Consider the following 27,798-nt stretch of genomic DNA (forward strand, 5'->3'; position numbering starts at 1 on the left):
ACAGAACAAACCCTCAGTATACAATTACTTGCCAAATTACCCTAACCTGCTTAGTTAACCTAATTAACCTAGTTAAGCCTTTAAATATCACTTTAAGCAGTATAGAAGTGTCTTGAAAAATATCTAGTAAATATCTAGTAAAATATTATTCACTGTCATCATGACAAAGATAAAATGAATCAGCTAATAGAAATGAGTTATTAAAACTATTATGTTTAGAAATGTGTTGAAAAAGTCTTCTCTCCGTTAAACAGAGAGAGATAAACGGGGGTGAATAATTCAGGGATATATATATATATATATATATATATATATATATATATATATATATATATATATATATATATATATATATATATATATATATATAATTTATTTATGTATACATGTAAAACAATAAATACATACATAGATTTCTAAAACATAATATAACAAAGATATGTTTACTCTTTTTTTTTTTGGCATGTATACAAAAGTTTGTGGCATTTATAAATCTAATGGGCTACTAGATACGCAGTGAGTCTTGTATATTAATCACAGTGAAGCAGGAAGTGTGTTTTAGTCTTCACTGCTCCTGATCTTTAGATTCTCTCTCCTCTATAGACTATATTTTTTTCTTCTCTCTGTCTCTCTTTCTCTTGCTCTGATTTGGAAAAATATTTTTCTGTATTTGAGTGGATGTTGGGCTTTGCTGTAAATAGTTCTAAATCTAAAACGTTCAATAAATTAATACAAAAACAAAGGTTAATAATCCAAATAAAAAGGTGTCTTGATTTAATATAAATACAGGTGTTATGGATTCGCCACAACACCCATTGGATTTTCCAGTACCCCAGATTCCTCTCACCTGCTTCTGATCATTGTCATCTGTACACTCCCCAATCAGCCTATACTATACTATAAATGACACTGACACACAAAGCATGTTGTCCTGTCTCAGTTCACATACTCTGAACTTACCTTCTTTATGCCGACTTCATCATCTCCTATGTTCTCCAATGTCTTCCCTGACACGTCCACGTCCATCATTCCAGAAACTTCTACTCAGACAAGGCAAAAACTTTCACTAAGCCGATGCTGATCGACCTGTCATTCATCTCTCCTGTCAATAAACAAACCAGTTCAGTTTGATTCCTCCTGACCACCAGAGAGTGTGCTAATCATCACCAGCTAGACAGGGCGAGATAGTATACCAAATTGCTCACATGTTGACATTGGCAGATCCACAAGGGCGTGAGTTATTCTAGCTATTCTAAGCCTCTTTCGCTTATGGCGAGTTCAGACTGCATGATTTTTAAAGTAGTCATGTCACAGATGTTTTCACACTGCATGATTATCTGGGCTAGCATTTCGTCGCTTCTTTGTTTACACTGCAAGATGTATCGACAACAGAGTGTTTCACACTGCATGACTTTAGAATAGGAAGAATTGCTGACAACTTTGTCCAAGTTAAATTTCTCACATCCAAACATACACGAGAAGTGACATGAAAACAACGCGAGGTCCAGTCATATATCTTTTTATTAACTTTATAATGAGAAAGAAGCCTTTAGTGGGGTAGAAAATCTACATACTTATTTTTGCTCACCTAGCTTTTTAAAAGTTTGCAACTTTTTTCTTTTTCCATAGTTTTTCCTCCGTTTCTTGGGACCAAATAAACTAAAAATGAGCCCTTTTAACTTCTCTCCAAACCTCCTGCTGGCCTGCAGGTACCCATACCAGTAGACACTGCTCTCTCATTGGCTGTAGGCAATTGCTGATGTTTTTTTCAATCTGAACACATTTCACACGGCATGATTTAAATCGCTGATAGATCCAGATATTTAGCATGCCAAATATCTCACGGGCATCGGTGACTCATCTGCGATTCTCTGAGATCGTGTCTTGGATAGTTCACACTGTGTGATTGTTACCCGTGTGAACAAGTATCGATTTGCCTGTGATTTCAGGCATTTGTGGGCGATTTCTCAAAACCTGTCGGAATCAAGTCAAAATCAGGACTAAAATCATGCAGTCTGAACTCGGCATTACTTGCTTGAGAACAGATCATTCTCCAATTGATTTTGTGTAGTAAGGAGTTTCTTTTACTTTGGATCAGATCACTTCAACATCAGTGAGGTTTTACCTAATAAATTTAGCACATGCTAATGACACCACTTTTGTTTCTCAGTGCTATCTGGTGACTGTGCTTTTATGGAGCTATTAATTTATATTAATGGTGCTCTACTTTCTACTCTTACTGCCATACTTCTGAGAGCCTATTGCCAAGTGTGGCTTGCACAGTCTAATGGTGCACTCACACTATGCTATGCGAACCGTGCCTTGGCATGTTTCCCGGTTCGTTTGACAAGTGTGAGTGCTCCAAATTGGGCCAAGGGATGGTTCAGTTAGCCCGCCCTGGCCCAGTTGAAAGAAATGTGCCAAAGCACGGTTGGGTTGTGTGTGCTAAGCGCACCTGAGCCCAAAATTGAAAATACAACGTCACTTTTAAGTTTCATTTGGATCTATTAACTATTCTTACCGTTTTATGAACACGAACTGTCTTAGTGTATTAAAGACACAAACCTCTTGCTGCACAACAACCTCCTCCGCAGCTCGGGGACTTTTATGATCATTTACGAGCTCTTTCTGTTAAACTGAACAGTCGCATCATCGATAATGTAAGCGTTCTCAGGTTCGGAAGGCAAAATGCAGTGTGAGTGCAGGACATCAGAGGAGAGGGGAGAGGGCACAATCGTGCTTTATCATGGTTCAAGGCACCTGTACCTAGCATGAGCACGACTTCTAAGTTGCCTTAGACTAGGGAGTGCAAGAAAACTTTAAAAGAATTTCTGGTACACATCTTTCATGTACACATCTTTGGACCTAATGTCTCCAAGTTTCTGGGTAAAAGAGTTAAGTTGCCAGAGACTACTTGCCACCTATTCAGAACCACTGGAATCCTGTCTTCAAAGTTCCACAGATTCAAGTGTATTACTGATTTTCAGTGGGATAGGAATGAGTCCATTAGTGTTCTACCACACAGTATCTGGGTTCAAAGATACCTTGTGTTGCTGAGAAGATGCACAGTGTTTTTAACCGCATCAGCTGCAAATGCTATGGGTCCCATTTCAGCATACCCCCATTGCCTCTAATAGTCACACAAACAGCATGAGCTTGTGGGGCCAGTAGTCGTGAGTTTTTCAAGCCTACATCTGCCTTTATTGGCATCAGACAGTAGATCCTTGGATTTGAGCTACTCTGAGCAAGGGATATATCCTGCAATTTCAACATCTACATTTTTAAAGATTTTTAAAGATCCACATTAATAAGGGATGCAATTCTTCCAGTGGCTTTTTCTCTGCAAATTTGTTCTCTATTACAGGAGGGAGCAGTAGAAAGAGTTCACCTCCTTGATCAAAGGGAAGGATTTTATTCAACTTACTTCCTAGTTTCTGGTTACCAAGATTCCTGATTCCTTCCTGTTTTTTGACCAATTCACAATTTTTGACACTTAAACATTATTCTCAAGACTCCTCCCTTTCTAAATGATGCATCATGTGCAGCCAACATTCTTTGTGATGTCTTGAAGTAAGACATTTTTAAAGATGATTTTCACATTGCGTTTGTTCCTCTTTAGCGTAAAAAAACATACTATTCAAAGTCCTTCCTTTCGGCTTGTTCACAAGGTGCATGACTGCAGCACTGTACCCTAATGGGATACGAATCCTACCCTACTTTGATAACTGGATGCTATGTAACAGTTTGGGTGTGAACCTGTCTGGACACTCCGGTCTATTTAATTGTTGTTTTGGTAGCAGAGTGCAGACACTAGTTCTGCCTTGTCTTGTATGTTGTGCTCTGCTCAAGTTTTCTCGCGTCGAGCACTCAGTGTTTATTATTGTGTGTCTTTTAGTTTGAGCATCGTCTCGACCGCGCTTGATTCGTGCACGCTCCAGCTTAATGCGGGCATGCAAGGTCTGGTGTTTGTGATGCACACTGTTGTCTTGGTGTTTGTGTTTGTTCTGTCTGTAGTGTGGTGTTTCATTTTCAGCGTGACAGTCTAGTTGGTTTCGGTTAGCGCTGGGATGAAACGTTGCATGTTTGAGTGCACAGGGAGTTTTTATTTATCATTTACTTGTGTCTTGCGTTCAGTCTTCTGTTATAGTTATATTACAGAAACTATATCTATTATAGTCTCCCCATGTCTGCTATCTTGTGCCAGTTCATCGTCAATTACTACCTTATCCTGTTGTGTCCAGCCCTGCTCTTCCCTGCCAGCCCAGTCAAGTTTGTTTTTGTGTTTCAGCTATGTTTTTCCCCCTCAGGGTTGTTTCTGTTGCCTTTTTGTTTCATTTTATTATTAATAAACACATATTATTTACTGCATTTGAGTCATTGCTCCCGTTCCATTTACCAGAACATCACAGAACTCTTCCAGACATCAGCATCGATTGTTTGTCATCTCACACCATTATTTTTGGGTGTTGAGACCATGAAATCACTGGGAGTTTTAGATGTCAAATGTACCAAGAGGAGCCATTCCCTCTCATCAGAAGTAGTCACGACAAATGCTTCTCACACATCCTTCGGTCAGAGAACACCTCAACAGGGTTTTATCTGAATCATCAAGGTGGCACACAGTCTCTCAAGTCTCAGCATCTCACTCACAAGATTCTCATTGGTCTCTTCCTCATCTAGCATTGCTAGTTCAGGGTCAAGTTATCAAGCAGCAGATGCTCAGTCCAGGAATCATCTGTGCCCAGGGATCTTCTGGACCTTTTTGCAATCAAGCAACCACTCACTGTCATTTATGGTTCACAAGAATAGAGACATCCAGCCGATGGGGACAGAATGCCATGTCTCACAAGCGGCCAGATTGTCTCCTCTATGCTTTTCCTCCTCTTCCACTGTTGTAGGAGACAATGCACAGGATAGCTCGTTCTAGAAAAACAACCCAGCTTTGGTACCGCAGTGCCAGATACCATAAATTGGGTTGTAGAAGTGATCACTATGGCATGCTGCATAAAATAGCTATATTTTAATAAAGGTTCTACCAGAGGATGTCTTTTATTATTCCATTAGGTCAGGGGTGTCAAACTCAGATTCTGGAGGGCCCCAACCCGCACGCTTTAGTTCTATTCCTGCTTCAACATTCTTACCTGCAGGTTTCAAACAAGCCTAAAGAACTTGTTAGTTTGATCAGGTTTGTTGAATTAGGGTTGGAACTAAACTGTGCAGAGCTGTGGCCCTCCAGGAACTGAGTTTGACACCTGCACATTAGGTTTTTGTCAACGTGTTTTGCTGCTTTAGAGGTGTCTCTATGGTGGATACCTGTGCAGCGGATATCTTCTTGTACTTTTGCACAGTTTTTCAAGCTGAACTTACTACCCTGCATGCCATCAGTTCTGCAGTCTTTCAGAAACAGGCTTTACTATTTTGCTGGCTAGTGTCACTCCTCATGACTATGCTAGTACGAGACATCCACTAGTAGTACTTAGCACCTTATCTGGCGTTAAGGAGGAATGAAACAGAATTCTAGTTATGTATGTAACAGTGGTTCTATGAATTCCGAACGACCACCAGATTTATTTGTCATTTAGAATGTACAAAAAAGGCCATGTTATTTTGGTATACTACCTTGACCCATCTAGCTTGTGCAGTAAAAATCCACATTTGCTTAGCAACGTCTCCGACAGTCATCTGGAATTCACAGAACCACAGTTACAAATGCAACTAGTGTTTCCACTTCTTCCTGTTTGCTTTGTGCTCTGTCATGACAACAGGTTCAAAGTTGAGTAATATGAATATAATGCGTACAAAAGGGTGGAATAGGCAATTAATTGTTTTCACTAAATAAGAGAGGTAACTTCTTCAAAGTTTACTTTAGAATTGTGAGAAATATTAGCTTGATTAAAAAAAAGATTTAGAAGCTGAGCAGCAATAAAATGATTAATAAGACACTGGGACTTCAAAGTCTTGAATAAACTTGATTACAATAAATGCTGTTTTTTTTTCTTTTTTTATTCCACAACCAATACAAAAATACATTTGAGGACTACATTTTGATGTATCTATTTATCTGTTAGTTAGTTAGTTAGTTAGTTAGTTAGTTAGCTAGTTAGTTAGTTAGTTAGTTAGTTAGTTAGTTAGTTAGTTAGTTAGTTAGTTAGTTAGTTAGTTAGTTAGTTAGTTTGTTTGTTTGTTTGTTTGTTTGTTGTTGGTGTCTACCAGGGGTGGGATGAGAGTGGGTTCTAAATTTGCATAGCTACTTTGTGTTTAATATTATTGTTTCCAGAGGAAACTTCAATAAACAGTGGTAAACAAAAAACTGTTGACTTTTTTATTCCTTGAAAATCAGTAACCCTCTGTCAGAGGACCCCACATAAATCATATTACAGTTTTAAATCACTTCTCTTAAAAGTCATCAATAACTGGAGCAAATGATCCAGAATTTCCTTGTTATCAGTTTGGTTTATTAATCTTTGGCTCAGTTTGACATATCTGTGACAGTATGCTAATGATATGTTTTTAGTGAATCTAATCTATATATTGAATTGTGTAAATGACAAATTCTAAAGATATAAACCCTATGTCTACCATTCTTCTACTATAAAAATAAATAAATAAACATATCGATAATATTCCTAATTTTAATCCTTGATTGTGAAGTACGTACACTTAAAGGGTGTGATCCCACGCAAAACTTCCATCCCATTCTAATTTCTTGTCTTAAAGTGTTTTACTTTCTGTTTCATTCATTCATTTTCATCCGATTTTCCAGGACCCCCTTACAAAAAAATATTGCAGTTTTTTTAAGAATATTGCTGTTTTTAAAGGAATACGGCAGTTTTAAATAACTTCTGAAAAGTGCATTTTTTTACACGAAAAAACTGCATTATTTAAGTACATTGCAGTATTACTGCAATACAACTGAAGCACTTTAATACAAATGCAGTACAACTACTGCAATTCAACTGAAATACTACTACAGTACAACTACAGCAATACAGCTGCAGTAAAACTACTGCAATGCAACTGCAATACTGCTACAGTACAAATGCAGTAAAACTACAGCAATAGTACTGAAGTGATACTACTATAATGCAGTACATACTGCAATGGTACTGAAGTACTACAACTACTATACTGTATAGTACTGCTACTGCAATATAACTGAAGTACTACTACTGTACAACTGCCATACCACTATTTTAATACAACTAAAGTACTTCTACAATACTACTGCAGTACAACAACTACTATTTTTCTGCTCAAATGACATCGGTTTCCAAATGAGGTTTTAGTATATCAGTTGTATTGCTAAAGTACTACCACAATATATTGTATTGCACTTTTCAGAAGTGTAACTATTTACAGAAATGCATCTACAATACTGCAATACATAATAAACTAAAGTGCACTTTTAATACTTATGTACCTAAGTGCAATAAATTATATACCATATCACTATATTGACCCTCTCAGTTTATTTAATGTTACTTTAGTTGTACTGCAGATTTTACTGCTGTTGAACTTTATGGCAATATAGTTGAACTGTTTTTATACTTCATTATACTGCAATTTTGCAGTTGCATTGAATTTTGCCACAGTTATCCTTGTATATAGGCTACTGCTGTTGTACTGTACAGTTCTCTGCAGTTATTTTTTATTATTCGTTTTTGCAAATAAAACTCTTTAAAAAAACTCTTGAATCCAAAAAACAGAATTTTTTTTATTTTAAATTACAAAATATTCATTGGAAGATGTTGAAGAACAAACCATTTAGAACACAAGTGCAGTACAGCTCTTACCACACCATTGGCATATAAGACTACAGCAGCACAAGTGCAGTAAATAAAAAGTTTTTTTTAAAGTCCAGTTTACTGCAACTTACACTGCTGTTAAACTTTTTTTTTTACTGCATTTAAACTGTGTTTACTTCAGTGTACTGCAATTTTGCAGTTGCATTTAATTTTACTGCAGTTATACTTCTACATACTGCTTTTGTACTGCAGTTTTACTTCAGTTTACTGCAGTTATTTTTTGTAAGAGCGGGTCACGGGGGCAGCAGTCTAATGCCTAGTTCAGACTGCGTGATTTTAGCCCCGATTTCGGCTCGCTGACAGGTTTTGAGAAATCGCCGACACATGCCTGAAATCACAGGCAAATCGCTGCTCGTGCACGTGAGTGACAATCACACAGTATGAACTATCAACGACGCGATCTGAGAGAATCGCCGATGAGTCGCCGATGCCTGCGAGATATTTGGCGTGCTAAATATCTGGAGCTGTCGGCGATTCAAATCATGCCGCGTGAATTGAGTTTTGACTGAAAATAACATCAGCGATCGCCTACAGCCAATGAGAGAACAGCATTGACTTGCGTGTGTGTGTATAACTACTGCAGGCCAGCGGGAGGCTGGGGGAGAAGGTAAAAGCGCTCTTTTTCGGTTTATTTGGACCCACTAAATGGAGGATAAACTAGTGGAGGTTTGACAGGACACAGGAGCACCCGTATCTGTTTTGACGTTTAACACAGAAAGAAATTAGTTTATTATCAACATTAAGGAGAAATAGCTAATTCCCTTTAAACCCAGGTGAGCAAATATGTACATGTTCTACCCCATTAAAGGCTTCTTTCTCATTATGTAGTTAATAACAAAAGTCGATATAATACGTGTTTTTGGCTGTGAGACGTAGTTTGTACGACGTTGTCTTCGATTCTTCCTATTGTAAAGTCATGCAATGTGAAAGCCCCTGTCGCCCATCCATCTTGCAGTGTAAACAAATCAGCGACGAAACGCTAGCCCAGATAGTCAAGCAGTGTGAAAACATCTGTGACACGACTACTTTGAAAATCATGCAGTCTGAACTCGGCATTAGGAGAGAACCCCAAACTTTCCTCTCCCCAGACACTTCCTCCAGCTCCTCAGGGGAATTCCGGGGAATTCCGAGGCCAGCCGAGAGACATAGTCACTCCAGTGTTTCCTGGGTCTTCCCCGAGGCCTCCTCCCAAGGGTAAATGCATGGAAAACCTCTTTAGGTAAACTTCTAGAAGACATCTGAAACAGATGCATGAGCCACCTTAGCTGACTTCTCTCGATGTGGAGGAGCAGCGGCTTTACTCCGAGCTCCTCCCAGGTGATAGAGCTCCTCACTCTATCTATAAGGGTGTGATCTGCCATCCTGCGAGGGGAAACACATTTGTACTTGTATCTGAGATCTTGTCCTTTTTGGTCATGACCCATAGCTCATGAGGAGAGTAAGAACGTAGATTGACCTGCAAATTGAGAGCTTTGGCTTTTGGCTCAGCTCCTTCTTTACCACAACGGACCGGTACATTGACCGCATTACTGCTGCACCGATTCACCTGTCAATCTCACGTTCCATCCAACCAACACTCGTGAACAAAAACTCAAGATACTTAAACTCCTTCACCTGGGGTAAGAACTTTCCTCCAACCCGCTGTATTCCAACCAGTCAGACTTCAGACAACCCTTAACAGAGCGCCTCTGACCCCATGCTATGAGAATGCCACCAGGGACACGGTTAAATGCCGTCTACAAGTCCACAAAACACATGTGGACTGGTTTTGTGGAACATAATTTATTTACTTTTTTCAATGAAATGAAGTCAATAGTCATCCAAAGATTTGGTAAAGGCTACAGTAAAAGAAACTATAATATATCAAATTTATACAAAAATATAGAGACAAAGACCAGCTGTGTGCATTGTCTCTATCGTATAATAATCAGTCAGTTTCATATGCATACAAGTGCACATAGACATACAGTTTGACATTCTTTAATTAAGAAATACTTTGACATATTTCAGAGCCAATTATCAAGACTTTACACACAGCAACATTCAAAATCACTAATGTTTTTTTCCTTGTCTTTAGAATTGGCAAGTTTTGCAAAAAAGTTTTTTAATGTCTTTTTTATTAACTTGCGTGTGTAAAATGACTAAGATAACTAAAATTCATTGGAGTCCATCCAAAACATTCCTGAGAAACTTTCACTATGTGTAATGAAGTGACTTTCTACTGACATGGGAATCTGAACATGTTCATTATTAGCAGTTCCTGGATCAGGAAATGTAACTAAAGTGAAATCGTTTTGTGACATACTAGGTGATTACTTCATAGGCCGAGTTCCTCTTCTTTTGAGTTGGGCTCTGTCCTGTGCAAGTAATAAAAACAGTCATTGAAGTTAACAGCAACCTTATGTAAAATCAGAACAGTGTAATGAAAACATCACTAAACATTATATGCCCTGTTGAAATTACTGTAAAGTCTTAAAAGGTTAGTTCACTCAAAAATTAAACTCTGTTATTAATTATCATTCCAATCTTCTAAGTCTTGTGTTCATCTTCAGAACACAAATTAAGATATTTTAGATTAAACTTGGGAGCTCTTTGATCCTCTCTTTGACTCTGTTATGTTTTTGTTTGTTTTCTTATCTCAATGTGTCCATAAGTTTCACAGTTTCAATTTACTACAACTTCTATGTTAAATCTGCTTTGACACAATCTGCATTGTAAAATTGCTATAGAAATAAAGACGAATTTAATTGAATTGACCCTCCAAAGACAAACAGAACCCTCCATAAAAAAAAAAATTTAAAACCTTTTTTTGCCAATGTGTTCTGTGTCAGATTACAACATCCCTTTTCTACAGGCAATAAACTTGCATGTTGCACTGCTGACTCCATTGGCAATACAATGAACTGTCCAAAGTAAATGTGCAACTTTACCTGATAAAAACAAGGAGAAGACAAAGGCAAATAAAGTCATTTTTATCTTTTTTGGCACGTAAAAGTGGTCTGGAGCTTCATGATTACAGATGAGCCAGTAAAGTCAGATGGAATGTCTAGACAGTGACTACGTTTACATGGATATCAGTAATCAAATAATATGCCTTAATCTAAATAAGACAATTATATGATTAAGGTGTTTACATGAGTTTCTTTATGAATGTTCCTTTCAAGATCTCATTTTCACATGTTACAGCACATAGATCGATTAACGTCATTGCACCACCACACTATCCACATTTCCTCCAGAGTTTCATGTAATTTCGGGTGTTTCATTTTTAATTTGTTGACTAACTGCAGTTTGGCACTTTCACTTTCTTTTGGGAACATTTTATGCATGCCCCTTCATGACAAACGAGATATTGGATGCGAGTATGAACTGCTGGAAGAGTGCTCCTTTGATACCGCACGGCGTATATGAAAAAACCTTCGCATTTCGTGGGGCAGGTGTCTGTGGTCCTTCACTGACTCGGTAGGTGCAGAGAATAATATGCAGCATACTCCACATCTTTATCCAATTTTGATTTAGTTCCATTATGACCATAATTGGATTAAATTAATCAACGTTTACATGGTAGACTTGTAATCAGAGTATTGTCTTAATCATAGTAAAATGTTTTTTCTATGTTAAGTCTGTGAAAATTCGAAAAGCTTTTGGATTTCATCTAAAAATGGTAATTTGTATTAATGAACAAAAGTGTGGAACATCATGAGGGTGAGCAATTAATAACGGACTATTTCTTTTTGGGTGAGCTAACTCTTTAAAGGTTCCTAATTTTATTTTGTAGATTTCCTACTATGAGTTCAAAGTCAAATAAACACATGAATGCCTGCTGTGACTGCTGTACAGCTCATAGAGCATATCACTACTAAATTGTACGTTACTATATCTGAATTTCCAGAGGTTTTCTTAGCTCTTTATGCTGTCTGTTTTGTTTAATTAGTTCAAACATGCATCATAATTGTTAGAAAAATGGGTTTCTTTTTGCAGCATCTTTTCAACATGTTAAAAACCCGAATCTAAAACTTCCCCACTTAAAACTACAACTACAGCATTTGGGGGTCAAACAGACATTGTTTGTAGACAGCCTGTGAATGCAACAGGCTGGCATATGTACAAAAGTACAGAGTAGGCAGTCAAGCTGGAGTTACTGATGACTTTTCACTTGCGGTTTCATCTACTGGGAAACCAAAAATGAATTTACCTTGAACTTTGAGCTTTGAAACAAGAGTTTAACGTTTGCATCCACACAGATGAAAGCTAATATTTAACAGTGGCACTTATATTAAACCCTGAACCTAAGGACACTGCTTCTCTCTCATTATATTTTGAATATGTAGAAAATGATGGCATATTACACATGATGGTTGAGCCAGTTATTCTCCAAAGACTGTACATATGCACACATACCCTATGTTCCTTAACGCTTCCTGGATTTTCTGCCGTTGCTCTTCATTAATGGGATAGAAGTAAAAAATCACCATGCCAATAAGCAACAGGCCGAGAGGCACAGGAGCGAAGAGAATCCAGAGTGCATAAATGACCTCTGAATTGTGTTTACAAGCTCCAGGTATGTATCCCACAAAGCTGAAGAGGGGAGAGGGAATTTAGTAAAGCATTCTCAAATAAATCTTTTAGGTTTGGGGTACTAAAAATACATATTTAACAACAATTAAAAAAAAAAAAAAAGCTCTTACTGTAAAACCAAGGTAGATATTCCAACAGACAATCCTCCTCCAAATTTGTTAAAGAACACATAGCAGGAGTAGAACAGTGGCTCTAGATCCAGAAACGACGGGTTCTTGACTTTGAAGTCGTCCACTACATCTGGCAGCATCGACCTGAAACAACATCTTGCGTATATTATGTGTCCAAACAGGAATAAAAGTTAAAAGGATCACTTTCTGTTTTAAGATCTTTATTCTTGTGAATTTCCTTCAGAAGTCACACTGTTATGCTGATTTGGTCCTCAAGAAATTTTATTAATTTTACTTTTGTTACAAAATATTAAAAGATTAGCATATTCAGGATAGTTCACCTATTAAATGTTTAAACCAAATGTAACAAATAAATGTTAATAAATGATAATTAAATGTTACCATTAACCAGGGGTGGACTGAGACTAAAAATCAGCCCTGGCACTGTAGCCACACCAGCCCACATTACCACACTGACACAGCCCCATGCACAGACACGTACATTCACTACTTAGATTGGTGTACATATGGTGAAATATTATAAGCAGTACCATGTGTAATTGATATTTAAACATTTAATGTATGTGACTGGAACAAAAACAACCCATTTATAACAAATTTATATGCAATCATTTCATTCATTCATCTTCTTTTCAGCTTAGTCCCTTTATTAATCTGGGGTCGTCACAGCTGAATGAACCGCCAACTTATCCAGCATATGTTTTGCGCAGCGGATGCCCTCCAAGCTGCAACCAATCACTTGGAAACCTCTATGCACACGCATTCACAAACATGCACTATGGACAATTAAGCCTACCCAATTCACCTATTGCACATGTTCTTGACTTTTGATGGAAACCAGGAGGAAACCTATGCAAACATGCAAACTCCACACAGAAACACCAACTGACCCAGTTGAGGATAGAAATAGCGACCTTCTTGCACCACTGCGCTGCCCTCTTTCAAGACTATTTTATTTAATTTTATGCATTTGGCAGCTTCTGATTTTAGGGACTTTTTTTGCTTTCTCTGAGCAGTGCCTTTCCTTTTTATGGTCCATCTCTGACAATTAGCTTGTTTATAGCTTTGTTTGACATTCTTACCAGATTTTGATTACGTCTGGTTTACCTCTGATTGGGTCGGCCCATCTCAAAACCATCCGGTTGTTGCCGATTGTGCCAATGCTTAACATTTATTATTATTATTACTATTATCATCATCGTCGTCATCATCATCCTCAAAATATTCAAATCTTGCAAGAGATAAAAGCTGCCTGCATGTAAAAACAATACATATTAAAACATTTATTTTTAAAAAAACTGACCGGCCCACATTTAAAAAATGGTCCGGCTCTTCTGATATTTGCCAGAATTGCCAGATGGCCAGTCCGCCCCTGCCATTATCTCACCCTAAAGTGGTTCCAAACCTTTTTGAGTTTCTTTATTCTGCTGAACACAGATTAAGTTATTTTGTAATTATAGGAAAAAATATGGAAGTCAGGGGTTACAGGATTTCAGCTTTCTTCAAAATATCTTCTAAAGGCAAACAGGTTTGGAACCACTGGACGGTGAGCAAATGATGACAGATATTCAGTTTTGATTGTCTTTATATATTATTATAATAGAAATATTTTGTCACACTATAAGTTATGAATGTTCTATTTTTATTGTCGGCTATGATAAGCGTAGAGGGACAATACGATGGCTAAGTGGTTAGCACTGTCATCTCATAGCAAGAAAGTCACCGTTTCAATTCCCGGCTGGGTAAGTTGGCATTTTTGTGTAGAGTTTCCATGTTTTCCCAGGGTGTTTTGGTTTCCCCAGTCCAAACACAGGCGACTTACTTGAATTGAATAAACTAAATTGATGGCTTTATAGCATATGTGTGTGTGAATGCAAAAGTGTATCAGTGTTTCCTAGTACTGGGTTGCAGCTAGAAGGGCATCCGCTCTGTAAAACATACGGAATATTTGGCAGTTCATGCCACTGTGGCGACCCCTGATAAATGAAGGGAATAAGGCGAATGTAAATGAATGAATATTCTTATGGAGCTTTTAACACTGTAAGAGCTGACATTAGAGTACACTTCACAAAAAGAGATCATGAGAGTATTTACAGGTGATCAGAGGACAAAATATGATAGCAAGCATTTCCCTGTATGGATTTATATATATCACACAAGCAGTCATTTATCTTCCTGAATCCTGGCAAATGAGGACAAACACAAATGTAAGGTTTTTACATGCAACAGTTTAACAAACAGAAAGTGTAAAACAACCTTCTGGTTTTTTTATGATTCACTAATTAAAACAGTTCCAAACAAAGCCAAAGCAGAACATTTGTTCATCTTGGAGTAACAGTGCGATGTTTTATTCTCAAATGAATCTGTTTTGAACTAATCAAACTGAGTTAATGATTCAGTTGTTCAGGGATTTAAATAGACCTATTATGCAAAAATCTTGTTGTTAAACACAGTTGTGTGGCAACAGTCTGTGAATGTAAAGAGCCTATGAGAATAATAAATTATACTTTCTATAATCCCATTTGAAAAAAACAGCCTACAGAACTTTATTTGACATACACTCTTTGTACACGTCATCTGAGGGGGAAAGTCCCACCCATTAGTGATGGTCTTTCCATCATCAGCAAAAACAACCCTGAATAAGAAGCAGCCATTTGAATCTGCCACTATGCTGACACACATGCATTTTAAGCACTGGCCTCTTTAAAAAAAAAAAAAAAAAAAAAAGGCTGAGAGAATAATCTCATTTGAATTAAAAAAAAAAACGGCTGAGAGAATAATCTCTTTTGAATTAAAAAAAAAGGCTGAGAGAATAATCTCTTTTGAATTTAAAGCGACAATCACCAAAATGGTCAAATTTGGATCAAAAAGGCTTCAAATTCACACTCTAGGGATATTAGAGCCTTATTTTACACCTTGTAAAAAGGGTCATAATAGGTCCCCTTTAGGACAGTCGCATGTTTAATTTCTAAATGAATCAGCTATTGATGAGTCAAGGATTTAAGTGGTAGAGAGTGGATGTTAGCAAAGTGAGAAGAAATATTTTACTTTACCAAGGCAGTAGAAAAATGGATGCAAGACTTATGCCAGATAACACAGACATGATAATCAAGGTAGTCAAACTACTCTTCGATACGATTATCTCAACGAGAGCTGGGATGTAAATCTGCAGAAAACAGGAGAAAGACAGATGAAAAAGTCAAAACAACATTGTATCCATCTGTGTATCCACTTAAAAAAAGACAAAAATCTTGCTCACTGAAAGGCCGAGGAATATAGTGGTCTTCTTTCCTATTCTGACCAACAGCGTCTGCCACATTGGGACGGATATTGTTGCTGACGCCTGTATATGAGCAGAAAGGATGTCTGTATAACTAAAAATATCATTAAATATTAAAAATATTAAAATTGTAAATACTATTTAAATATTTTAACTAAACAGCACTGCTGTAACCCACATTAGTGCCATATAGCTACCTCTAATGGTTCTTCTTCAGTTCTTTATGGTGGTTAGTGTGCTGTGTAGCATAATCTTTAAAGATATAGGCGCTATTCAACACTTTGAGCGGTGTTATTTAACATTTTTAAGTATTTTGTCATCAGCATTTTTAGAGCGAACATGTAAGGAAATCATATGATAAGTATGTCAGGACAACAAAACATTTTATGTTGGTTGGTCCTACTTTATATTAAGTGTCCTTAACTAACATGTACTTAAACAGAAATTAATAATTATTTATTTACATTGTATTAATTGGGTAAATACTTTCCCAGAGATGGGTTGCGGCTGGAAGGGCATCCACTGCGTAAAAACTTGCTGGATAAGTTGGCGGTTCATTCCGCTGTGGCGACCCTGGATTAATAAAGGGACTAAGCCGACAAGGAAATTGAATGAATAATTGGGTAAAGACATGTATTTACTGTGTACTTATGCTTGATTAAATACCTGTATATAATTAAATCTGTAATTAACTTCTGTAATTATATTTGTGAATACACTGTTGACCATACCTTACACCTCAACACACCCTTAAACCTACCCATACCACCAAACCTGTCCATAACCCAACCCCTATCCCTACTCACAAGCACCACAAGTGTTCTCAAATACATTATAAACACAGTAAGTACGATGTATTTATTTTTTGATGCAAGTACATAGTAGTTAAGGACACTTAATATAAAGTGGGACCGTTACTTTAACTTTCAATCTCAATAAAATGTTAAGCTATATCTGATTTTTTATTTGTTAAACGTAAAAGAAGACACTTTGAAGAATGTTGTAAACTGGTGGATATTGACATTAATAGCAGTGAAAAAGACTGTGGAAGTCAATGAATAATGTGGAAGTCAGTTTTCAACATTCTTCAAATAATAATTTTTTTTGTTGAACAGATGAAAAACTGTAAACATTTAGAGCAAGTGAGTACATGATGACCTAATTAGAATTTTTGGCAGCTTCATTTCAACTTTATTTTTAAACAGTGAAGATTTTTACAGTCGAGCTAGAAATTTCCAGTATACAGTGCATTTCCTTACCAGTGTTATCAGAATAAAATGCTGGAAATATGATCCCAAATGTGCTGCATGAGTACAGAAGAGAGCGAAATTTCCTACGTTCACCTGAAACGTCACAACAATTTACTTTTCATCACAAGAACTGTGAAAGTTTATAAAACCAATTATATTCTTTATGACTATTTATCAACATCAATACAGGGCGATTCTAGTAAATTCAGACAAGTTTTTTGCTGGTATTTTATTATCATCCACAAATATATCAAAATGCATTCATAAATGAAACAGAAAAACATCTGACCTGAAAGGCTAGTGAAGAAAAGAGGAATCCAAATACAAGCCGTACATATGGAGTGTGTCTCACAACCATCTTAATTCCAGTTAGATAGGGAACTTTAATGCTGTCAAGGTTACTCAGAGGCGCTTAAGTGAGAAGTAAACACATGAAAATGACTAGTTATCAAATCAACATTAGTTTAGAGATCACCATATCTGTTTATTTTAGCTGTAGTTATGTATTAATTCTTATGAAATCGATGCTAAAAGGGCATGCAGTATGCTAAGCGTCACAGACTCCTGGTATAGTGTTTTACATCATTTTACTTACCCACCTGCTCCTTTACACCGAAAAAAAGGACTAGACAGCAGATGAGGTACAGTATTCCCATTACTATTGCGGCAATCAAATAAGCTGTTCTCTGTTGAAAATAAAAGACAAATGCAAGCACCATTCATTATAGTATGTTTTAAGTAAACATTAAAAACAATCTAATAAAGCATACAGACACTTTAAATTAACTTTTACATTTTTACAAGATCAATATAGACACTTTGATTTAGCAAAGACACATTGAATCGATCAAAAGTAAAAGACATTTAAATTGTTACAAGAGATTTTTAGAATATGTGTTTATTTTATGATTGGTTATTTGTTAATATGTGTGTTTCAATAAATTAAAGCCAAAAACACCGTAATACAGCGTTAAAGCTTTTTCCTGAATGCAGGAGGCTGAAGTTTTTAACACAAAACGATGTGAAAATCACCATGCCCATTCATTATCACAGACAGTATATTACTTTTAATATATATGCATACAGAGAAGCAGTGGTGCAGTAAGTAGTGGTCGCTGCAAGTCACAGCAAGAAGGTCACTGGTTCGAACCTCGGCTCAGTTGGCACATCTGTGTGGAGTTTGCATGTTCTCCCTGCACTCGCTTGGCTTTCCTTTGGGAGCTCCGGTTTCCCCCACAGTCCAAAGACATGCGGTACAGGTGAATTGGGTAGGCTAAATTGTCCATAGTGTATGAGTGTGTGTGTGTGTGTGTGTGTGTGTGTGTGTGTGTGTGTGTGTGTGTGTGTGTGTGTGTGTGTGTGTGGATGTTTCCCAGAGATGGGTTGTGGCTGGAAGGGCATCCACTGTATAAAAACGTGCTGAATAAGTTGGCAATTCATTACGCAATGACGAACCCGGATTAATAAAGGGACTAAGTGGACAAGAAAATATATACATACACAAACACACACCGGCCACTTTATTAGGTACACCCTACTAATACCATTTGGCCCTCAAAACGGCTTTAATCTTTCGTGGCATAGATTCTACAAGGTACTAGAAATATTTCTTAAAGATTTTGGTCCATATTGATATGATAGTCTCACACACTTGCACATCCATGATGCGAACCTCCCGTTCCACCACATCCCAAAGGTGCTCTATTGAATTAAGTGACTGTGAAGGCCATTTAAATACAGTGAACTCATTGTCATGTTCAAGAAACCACTCTAAGAGGATTTGCACTTTATGATATGGTGTGTTATCCTGCTGGAAGTAGCCATCAGAAGATGGGGACACTGGTCATCCAGGGATGGACATGGTCAGCAACAATGCTCATGTAGGCTGTGGCGTTGACACAATGCTCAGTTGGTACTAATGGGCCCAAAGTGTGCCAAGAAAATATCCCCCACACCATTACACCACAACCACTAGCCTGAACCATTGATACAAGAAAGCATGTGATGCATGTGATGATGCTTCCATGTTGTTGATGCCAAATTTTAACTACCATCCGAATGTTGTAGCAGAACTTGAGACTCATCAGACCAGGCAATGTTTTTCCAATCTTCTGTTGTCCAGTTTTTGGTGAATCTATGTAAACTGTTGCCTCAGTTTCCTGTTGTTAGCTGACAGGAGTGGCACCCAGTGTGGTTATCTGCTGCTGTAGCCCATCTGCCTCAAGGTTCAACATGTTGTGTGTTCAGAGATGCTCTTCTGCATACCTTGGTTGTAACGAGTGGTTGTTTGAGTTACTGTTGCCTTTCTATCAGCTCGAACCAGTCTGGCCATTTTCCTCTGACCTTTGGCAAGAACAAGGCATTTTCACCAACAGAACTGCCACTCACTGGATTTTCGGACTATTCTCTGCAAACCCTAGAGATGGTTGTGTGTGAAAATCCCAGTAGATCAGCAGTTTCTGAAATACTTAGGCCAGCCCGTCTGGCACAAACAACCATGCCACGTTCAAAGTCACCTGAATCCCCTTTCTTCCCCATTTTAATGCTCATTTTGAACTGCAGCAGATTGTCTTGACCACGTCTACGTGTCTAAATAAATTGAGTTGCTGCCATGTGATTGGCTGATTAGAAATTTGCATTACAAGCAGTTGGACAGGTGTACCAAATTAAGTGGCCAGTCAATGTGTGTGTAAATATACATATATATACTCGACACACACAAACAACAAATACAGACATGGTACTTTAACATAGCTTATACTTTTAATATAATTCAGCAAAAAAATGGCAACATCCTTTCATAATTTGAACTAAATTAATTAGGAATAAGCTAAAAAAAAACTGCTGATGCTAATATTTAATTTATTTATATATTATATATTGCAATATGATAATTGAAGCCTAAGTGGGTGCATTTGCTACAATGCTACCACAACATTTATTGAGAATTAGCCCCTGCATATACAGTCACCAGGAATAATCTTATTCTACTACACTAAATCATTAATGTAAGGACAAACAGCTGCATTTAGTTCACAGTGAAAAGTAATAACTTATAACTGATAACTGATTAATGTGCTTGAGACAACAGTAATGAGGTATTCATTTTCTCACAGTGTTTTGTAGAGCTATTTCGGATATGTCAGTCAGCTTGTCAGTGTAGTTTCCAGAAAGCTCTTCTGTGTTATTCTGCAAGCTGCAGGTGTGTGTCCTCTTGGCGTGGTGAACCCCGACTATTTGCCCCTGAATGGCAGAAGCTGCCAGTGTGGCGAACACTTCCACACCCATTCCTGTTTCAAGAGAAAAACAGCGTTCTAGACTTCTTCTCTTTCATACAGCAAACACAATTTTTGTGAAGATTGTATGGTTTTCTGCTTACCAATATTAGCTTCTAAAAGATGGTTGAGGATGTTTTTTTGATACTAAATCATTTAAATGGGTGGTCCACAACGATATCATATTTTAAGCTTTAGTTCATGAGTAATGTAGCTGTGTGAACATAAACAACATCTCTGAATGTAATACGCTCAGAGTTTAATGCAAAGGGAGACATTGGCTTTTAGAGTTAGCTTAGTGAATACAGTAAACAAAGTTTGGGGACTACAAAAAAATACATCCGGGTTAGTGAAATCACAAACCTTCAAGTTACGAGCACACACCCTGCGCAGTGAAGGGGCGTTGCCAGAGGCACTGTAATGTAGCAGAGAAAGCTAAAATGCCATCCAAACGCTGCTATTCCCACAGAACTTCTTCTGTTTCTGTATTTGGGCTTCCAAATTATACAACACAAAGAGAGAAGGACTTACAATTTAATTTTAATTTTGTTCCAGACAATTATATAAAAAAAAAAATACAGCTCTAGCATTGACAAAGGACAGTTTAGTGCTGGATTCGGCTAAAATCTCCTCAAAAAAGGAGCAGCTCCAACCAAAATTGACAAAGCTGTGGATTGTGAGCCACAACCTGTAAGTATCTTTATTTGTTAAAATTGATCTATTACATGCATAGTGTCTAGCGTTAATGGTATTTTGTAGCGAGGATGTAAACAATGGAAAAGGCTGTTTGGCATTGTAAGCAATTTTGCCACAAATTCATATTTATCAGTCAAACCACTGTAACCCCCACAATCTTCACCAGCGCTGCAGTTTCTCTCTATATGCAGTGTCTTTTCCTGCATTCTACATCTAACATAACAAACTCGCAAAAGATATGTTTCATATTACTTACACATGCTTTTAAACTGAATATATACGAAAGACACTTTTAAGGTTTTATTTTATAGAGCAGGCGTGAGGCGTGTCCTCTGTGTCATTTGTCTGATTCAGGCTCAAACTGATAAGGCTAACAGCTACTCTGACTGACAGTGTTAGAGGCATGACGCTTTTCCTGGTGACGTGAAGCCAATTGAGGGCCTTTTGGATGAACTAGGAAATATGATGTTTTCATGTTAGCTGATTAGATGTATATAATCAGCAGTAGGCTATATAAAGAAATATGAAAATATAATGTGATTTTTTTTATATAAACGAAGCATGAGCACACATTGCTTTGCATATTATAAACAAAACCAGGCCTTAAAAAAATACACTGTGGACCATCCCCTTTAATCTTTTATTTTCTAAAACCTCCCTGATTTTTGGGTGCGATTGTAACTATATGACGGATTTCTTTAACACAAAGACACCTCAAAACTTGATACCTTTGGACAACAAGAGATCCTAAATAAACATGATAATACTCATGCTTTCCAGTTAACATTTATTTTAAAAGATCAGTCATCTATTTGCCAAATCAAATGATACAAAAAAGCCGAAAGCTGTAATTCTGATTCTGTCCACTAGAGACTGCCATAGGATAAGAAATCTTTTTGAAATCCTTTCACTTAGTATAAATGTGAAAGTTTATGTAATTCCTGACGTTGTCCTTATTGAATTACAGTCTTTAAAAAACAAAAGCTCAAAATTGTTTTTTGCAGTGATATCATGGAAGAGTATTAGTTTAGATTCAGCAAAATAACCTTTTGCTGCAGCAGTTCTTCAAAGAATTATGTTTTTCATCAATGTTAAAAAATTTTTAATGATCTCAAGAACCTTTTCCACTTTTGAACCTTTTGTGAAATGAAAAGTTTCCATGGATGCTAAAGGTTCTTTGATGGAACCAATTCACGGATGTCAATAAACAGCCATTGCACAATGTTAAATTGTAAAACATTAAATTAAAAGTGTTCATTAAACCTCTTTAAGTATTACATTACAGGTGCATATGTATTTTGTAAAAACTGCAACACTATATAAAAATAAGAATTGTCAAGTTGAATTTAGGGTATTGACCTTAAAAAATGCTTAATATGTAAAAACACAACATTTACAAATTTAGCTAATTGATCTATCAACTTCCAGGATTGTGTGTATTTATTTATAAACTGTAATACAAATTTAAAATTTGAGGCCAAAAATGAAATAATTCCTAACTGCATTTGAGTTCACTTACTATAAGCAGTGGCTGAGTCTCGGTCCTTTTCATCCCCTCCTAAAAACATGTTTAGTGAAGAATATGGCACATGGTGGCACTAAGTGAGACAAAGAGAGAGAAGGTTTTTAGAAGTCAGTAATAAATAATATACCACCATAGCACCATACACTAAGTTAGTACTATATTTAGTCATCATGAGTAGCTGCAACTTCTGAGAAAAGAGGTGGTCCCTCTACTAAACATTGAAGATTCCCTCTAGTCAAAAAACAAAGTACTTTCAGGAAATGTCTTTAAAAGCTGAACCTCATTTATTCTAAATGTGTAAAACGTCAGTAAACTGTGTGCAGATAATGGTAATAGTGGTCTTACACTTATAAAGGTGTCAAATACACAACACCATATGAAGTACCAGCTGAAACTGAAGGCAGGGGACATGGTGTCCTGTGGGGTATACCATAGCATGATGTATGACAGGACCCCAAGCGGCATGGTGAACACAATCCTGTATAAAGGGCACAAATGATGATGAGCATTTGGCATATATTTAAACACTCAAATTCACTTTTACTTTTATTGTCAAGTAAATGTGAGCAAATTCAGTGAAATATTATTAAGAAATGCTTTAGACCTGGTCTGATATTACCCAGTACACTAACCAAGGTATGAGTTTGCCAATTCTGGTCCGGCCACTTTTGCTCACAGCATATCCAACCAGAGGATCTGTAACAGCATCCCAAGCTCGACCGAGGAAGAGAATGAGGGATGCATAAAAGGCTTCCATCTATATATTTATATATAAAACATGCACAAAAGAAAATGTAAAAATTCTTTTAAAACTTCACTTAAAATACACTGTGCCTCTTTTTTGTTATAGAAATACAATTGTCAAAAATTAATTTACAAAAAAAATAATGCTCTATCAAGCTGAAACTGAAGAAATAAATTATTTTTCACACAAATCTTGGGGAAATTTTACTACCTAATATGTGAACAGTCAATCAAAATAATGAGATTCACATCAAAGAAAAGTTTTAGTGTGTTATTGTTCAACTTTTTTTTCTGGTTTCTTATTAATAAAAGTATGTAAAATGTAGTTAGTAGTAAAATGTATGAATAAATCTGTAATTTATTTATTTCAAATATCTCCTCTATGGACCGGCACCTTATCGTGGTGGAGGGGTTTGAGTGCCGAGTGATCCTAGGAGCTAATGCCCCTGGTAGGGTCTCCCAAGGCAAAAAGGTCTTAGGTGACAGGTCAAACTACGTGCGGTTCCAAAACCCTTTATAAACTTCTTTGCATCGAGGATCATGACGTTTCCTGGCATGGCGCAGTTGGGGCTCCACCCTGGAGCCAGACCTGGTCTTGGGGCCGTATTCGAGTGCCTGGTGGCTGGGGTTTTTTTCCCATGGAACTGGCAGGGCTTAGCCTAAAGGAGCGATGTGGGACTATCCTCCTGCAGGAGGAGTTGTAAGGGGCCGGTGCATTGTGGAACAGGTAGTGGTCAAAGGTTAGGACCATGATAACCCGATCATCGAGCACAGAAACTGGCACTTAGGACATGGAATGTCACCTCATTCAGAGGGAAGGAACCCGAGATTGTGCAGAAGGTGGAACGGTACCAACTAGTGATAGTTGGGATCCCCATTATGCACAGCTGGGGCTCTGGAGCTCAACTTCTTGAGAATGGCTTGATTTTCTTCTACTCTGGATTTGAGAGGTGAGAGGCGGCTGGTTGGTGTGGGCTTGCTTATAGCTCACCAACTTAACCTCCATGTGGTGAACGTGAAGGTTGCCTCTCTGCACCTTAGGGATAGGTCTCTTACTCTGGTTTGTGTCTACAGGGTGGGAGGGGTGCTGGAAGGTGCTCAGACTAAGGACTCCATTGTTCTACTGGGGGACTTCAATGCCCACGTTGGTAATGACAGTGATACCTGGAGAGGCATAATTGAGAGGAATGGCCTCCCTGATCTGAACCCGAGTGGTGCTCTGTTATTAGACTTCTGTGCTAATCATAGTTTGTCCATAACAAACACCATGTTCGAGCATGAGTGTCACCATCAGTACACATGGCACCAAAACACCCTAGGGTAGAGGTCAATGATCGACTTTTTGGTTGTATCATCTGATCTCCAACCGTATGTCTTGGACACTCGGGTAAAGAGAGGGGCAGAGCTGTCAACTGATCACCACCTGGTTGTGAGTTGGATCCGCTGGCAGGGAGAAAGCTGGACAGACCTGGCAGGCCCAAACATATTGTGAGGGTCCTCTGGGAACATCTGGCTGAACCTTAAGTCAGAGGGATTTTTCAGAGTCAGAGAGCGGTTTGCTGCCGAGTGTGATGCAGCTGGGATGAGAATCAGCTCCTCCAAGTCTGAGGCCATGGTTCAGTCAATGTAGCGGTTCGTTGTGGTAAAGAAAGAGCTGAACCCAAAGGCAATGCTCTCAATTTACCAGTCAATCTACATTTCTACTCTCACCTATGGTGATGAGCTTTGGATCATGACCGAAAAGACAAAATCTCAGATACAAGCGGCTGAAATCAGTTTCCTTCGCAGAGTGGCAGGGTGCACGCTTATAGACAGGGTGAGGAGCTCTGTCACCCGGTAGCTCAGAGTAGAGCCGCTGCTCCTCCACATTGAGAGAAGTCAGCTAAGGTGGCTCAGGCATCTGTTTCGGATGCCTCCAGGACTCCTACCTAGGGAGGTGTTCCAGGCATGTACCACCAGGAGAGGCCTTGGGGTCACGCTAGAGGGACTATGTCTCTCGGCTTGCCTGGGGACTCCTCGGGATCCCCTATAGGAGCTAAATGAAGTGTCTGGAGAGAGTAGTCTAGAGTTCTCTCCTAAGACTACTGCCCCCACGACCCGGCCCCGGATAAGCTGATAAAAATAACATGACATGACATTTCCAATTTAATCATAGAATATCATGTTGCACATTTACTTAAAAAAAGGAAACCACATGAAGGAGTATGTGCAATTTCAATATTGCAATTAGTTTATTAATTAATTTTTCTTTCGGCTTAGGGGTCGCCACAGTGGGATGAACCGCCAACTATTACAGCATATGTTTTACACAGCAGATGCCCATCCAGTTGCAATCCAGTACCGGGAAATCCCATACACTCTCACATTCACTCATACACTATGACCTATTTAGTTCATCCAACTCTCCTATGGTGCATGTCTTTGGACTGTGGGGGAGAGCAGAGCACCCAGAGGAAACCCTTGCCAACACGGGGGGAAACATGCAAACTTCACACAGAAATGCCAACTGATCCAGCCGGGACTTGAACCAGTGACCTTCTTGCTGTGAGGTGACAGCACTAATAACTGAGCCACAGTGCAGCCCTTTATTAGCCTATCATTATATAAATAAAACTAAAGTGTGTGGTAGTGATAAAAACCGCAAAAGATTTTCCCCAATGTATTTTTTTCTGAACTTGAGTAGATGAAGGTGGATGAAGAACAGATGGAATTTGGGTAGATGAGGAACAGATGAGTTAGTTATATTGTTTTACTGTGTGCGTGTGATCCTGTGTAAAAACTTACATCCAGTTATATTAGAGGTCCTGATCTGTTTGGTCATCACTGACAGCTGCAAAACCAAATCTTTTGTACTCACCTTCACAACATCCAGTAAAAAGATCTGCATGAAAAAGACCTTGACGGTTATAGTCATTTCATAAGGCATTCCTCCAATGGCATAGCACAGTTTCCTGGAGAAAGGGATGCCCTGTAGAATGTGCAATGTATTTTAACATAAAGCATGCAATATCTCTGAAAAAAAATCTTTATATTTGAATGGAGAGATTTGAAGTGACCAACAAATGAGCATTGATGATAATATGTGACATTATACCTTCTGACTGTCCTCATTTTCTTTATTGGCATCTGTTTGATTATCCATATCCACTCTATTGTCGACCGTCTTTCAGTTGTCCATGAAAAGATTCTCCTGTTACGTTTCCTAACACTTTTTATTCCTGAGTATAGGTTTGACCTTTGTCCTTGAACAAACACCTTGTTCAATTTAGATTTAATCATTTAGGAAACAAAAGCAAATGAACTAACTAAGAGCAACAATGTGTAACTGCTGTGGCATGTCACACGTAGCTATGACAGTATTGCACTTTTTTATTTGTAAAATTGGATTAATAATAGTAGAACAGAGAGTGCAATATTTATAACTTGCAATAAATGGTCAAATTTTGAAAAAAAGAATCTCGCTTTTTCTGGCTTCGAATAAACACATGAGTCAAAAGTCATTTTGCCTGTAAAGTTATTAAACAACAAGAAGAAAAACACATCCAACCGAACCTTTGTTCTGACTGGAGAACATTTTAAGGAGGTTTTGCACTTAGTGTACTTTATACTCACCAACAAGTTTACAGTAGGCCTACAATTCATGTCACTCACTCGTGTACAGAGGATCAAATACAATTTGGTAAACACTGCCCTTTAAAGTGTACTTTGGTTATTGCTAAATATTGAATAACTGTATCAAATAAATCTATTAAATGTGATGCAACACACAATGTACCATGTTTTCCTATACTATAGGAACAGTGAAGAAATGCTTCTAAACAATCAACGGTTGTCTATTAAGATGATTGATGTCTCAGTCTTTCAAAGCGCATACTCTTCAAAACAGATATTTTTTAGTAGCATAAGATGATGAACCTTTAACATACACAAAATCCTTTATGTCCTAAAAATGTTTTTTATAAAGAAAAAAGGTTTGGATTAATAAAATGCTCTTCATACTTTAAAAAATCATAGTTAATCTAATACCTATGACAATGCACTTCTGTTTGCCAGAATTGAGTGGTAGTTTCTGTTTAAAACTATGGAAAGATTTTAAAAATATATGTATAAAAATAGATTCAGATCCTTTATGCTAATTCTTCAGTTTAAATATTAACAAACAGAACAACATCTCCTCTGCCCCTTTCAGACAGGGGTACCACTAACCTGATTCACCAAGTAGGACATGTTTCTGCAATAACATCTATGTTGATCCTGGAACAACATTCCAATCAGCTAATCAGAAGTAAAGGATGTGTTTACTGTTTATGTCAAGTTTAGGTTAGGTTTATGCACTTCTACATGATTGCTATCCAACTATCATTCCCCTCTGATTTTGGAAATAATTTACAGTTATGGTTGATTGTAGGGGTAGAGAATAGCTATGGATTACTTTTCCCAACAAAAATGATGTTCCAGGATCAACATGGGTGTTAATCCAGAATCGCATCGTACTTGACAAAATCATGACGTGC

General features: G+C 37.7%; 1 protein-coding gene across 3 annotated transcripts; it reads right to left on the bottom strand.

Moving 5' to 3' along the window:
• Nucleotides 1-960: 960 nt before the first annotated feature.
• On the bottom strand, nt 961-26,472 carry mfsd2al1 (major facilitator superfamily domain containing 2a-like 1). 3 transcript variants are annotated; one of them, XM_073938758.1, is made up of 15 exons: nt 26,379-26,472; nt 26,142-26,252; nt 23,173-23,297; nt 22,886-23,018; nt 22,535-22,613; nt 20,159-20,334; nt 17,640-17,730; nt 17,334-17,455; nt 17,054-17,137; nt 15,774-15,857; nt 15,568-15,680; nt 12,494-12,637; nt 12,207-12,383; nt 10,111-10,162; nt 961-1,102 (listed from the first exon to the last, which is right to left on the bottom strand). In XM_073938758.1, exons 1-14 carry the CDS (start codon nt 26,424-26,426, stop codon nt 10,123-10,125), a joined length of 1,527 nt encoding a protein of 508 aa, XP_073794859.1. In that variant the 5' UTR covers nt 26,427-26,472; the 3' UTR covers nt 961-1,102; nt 10,111-10,122. The 3 variants fall into 3 exon arrangements, 2 of the variants coding, with proteins under 2 accessions (XP_073794859.1, XP_698560.1); XM_693468.9 differs by lacking the exon at nt 961-1,102 and having other exon boundaries at nt 9,569-10,162; XR_012398432.1 differs by lacking the exons at nt 961-1,102; nt 10,111-10,162; nt 12,207-12,383; nt 12,494-12,637 and adding an exon at nt 12,708-13,232 and having other exon boundaries at nt 14,442-15,680.
• Nucleotides 26,473-27,798: the final 1,326 nt, after the last annotated feature.

The sequence above is a fragment of the Danio rerio genome, chromosome 23 (assembly GCF_049306965.1).
Source record: "Danio rerio strain Tuebingen ecotype United States chromosome 23, GRCz12tu, whole genome shotgun sequence".
Taxonomy (NCBI): domain Eukaryota; kingdom Metazoa; phylum Chordata; class Actinopteri; order Cypriniformes; family Danionidae; genus Danio; species Danio rerio.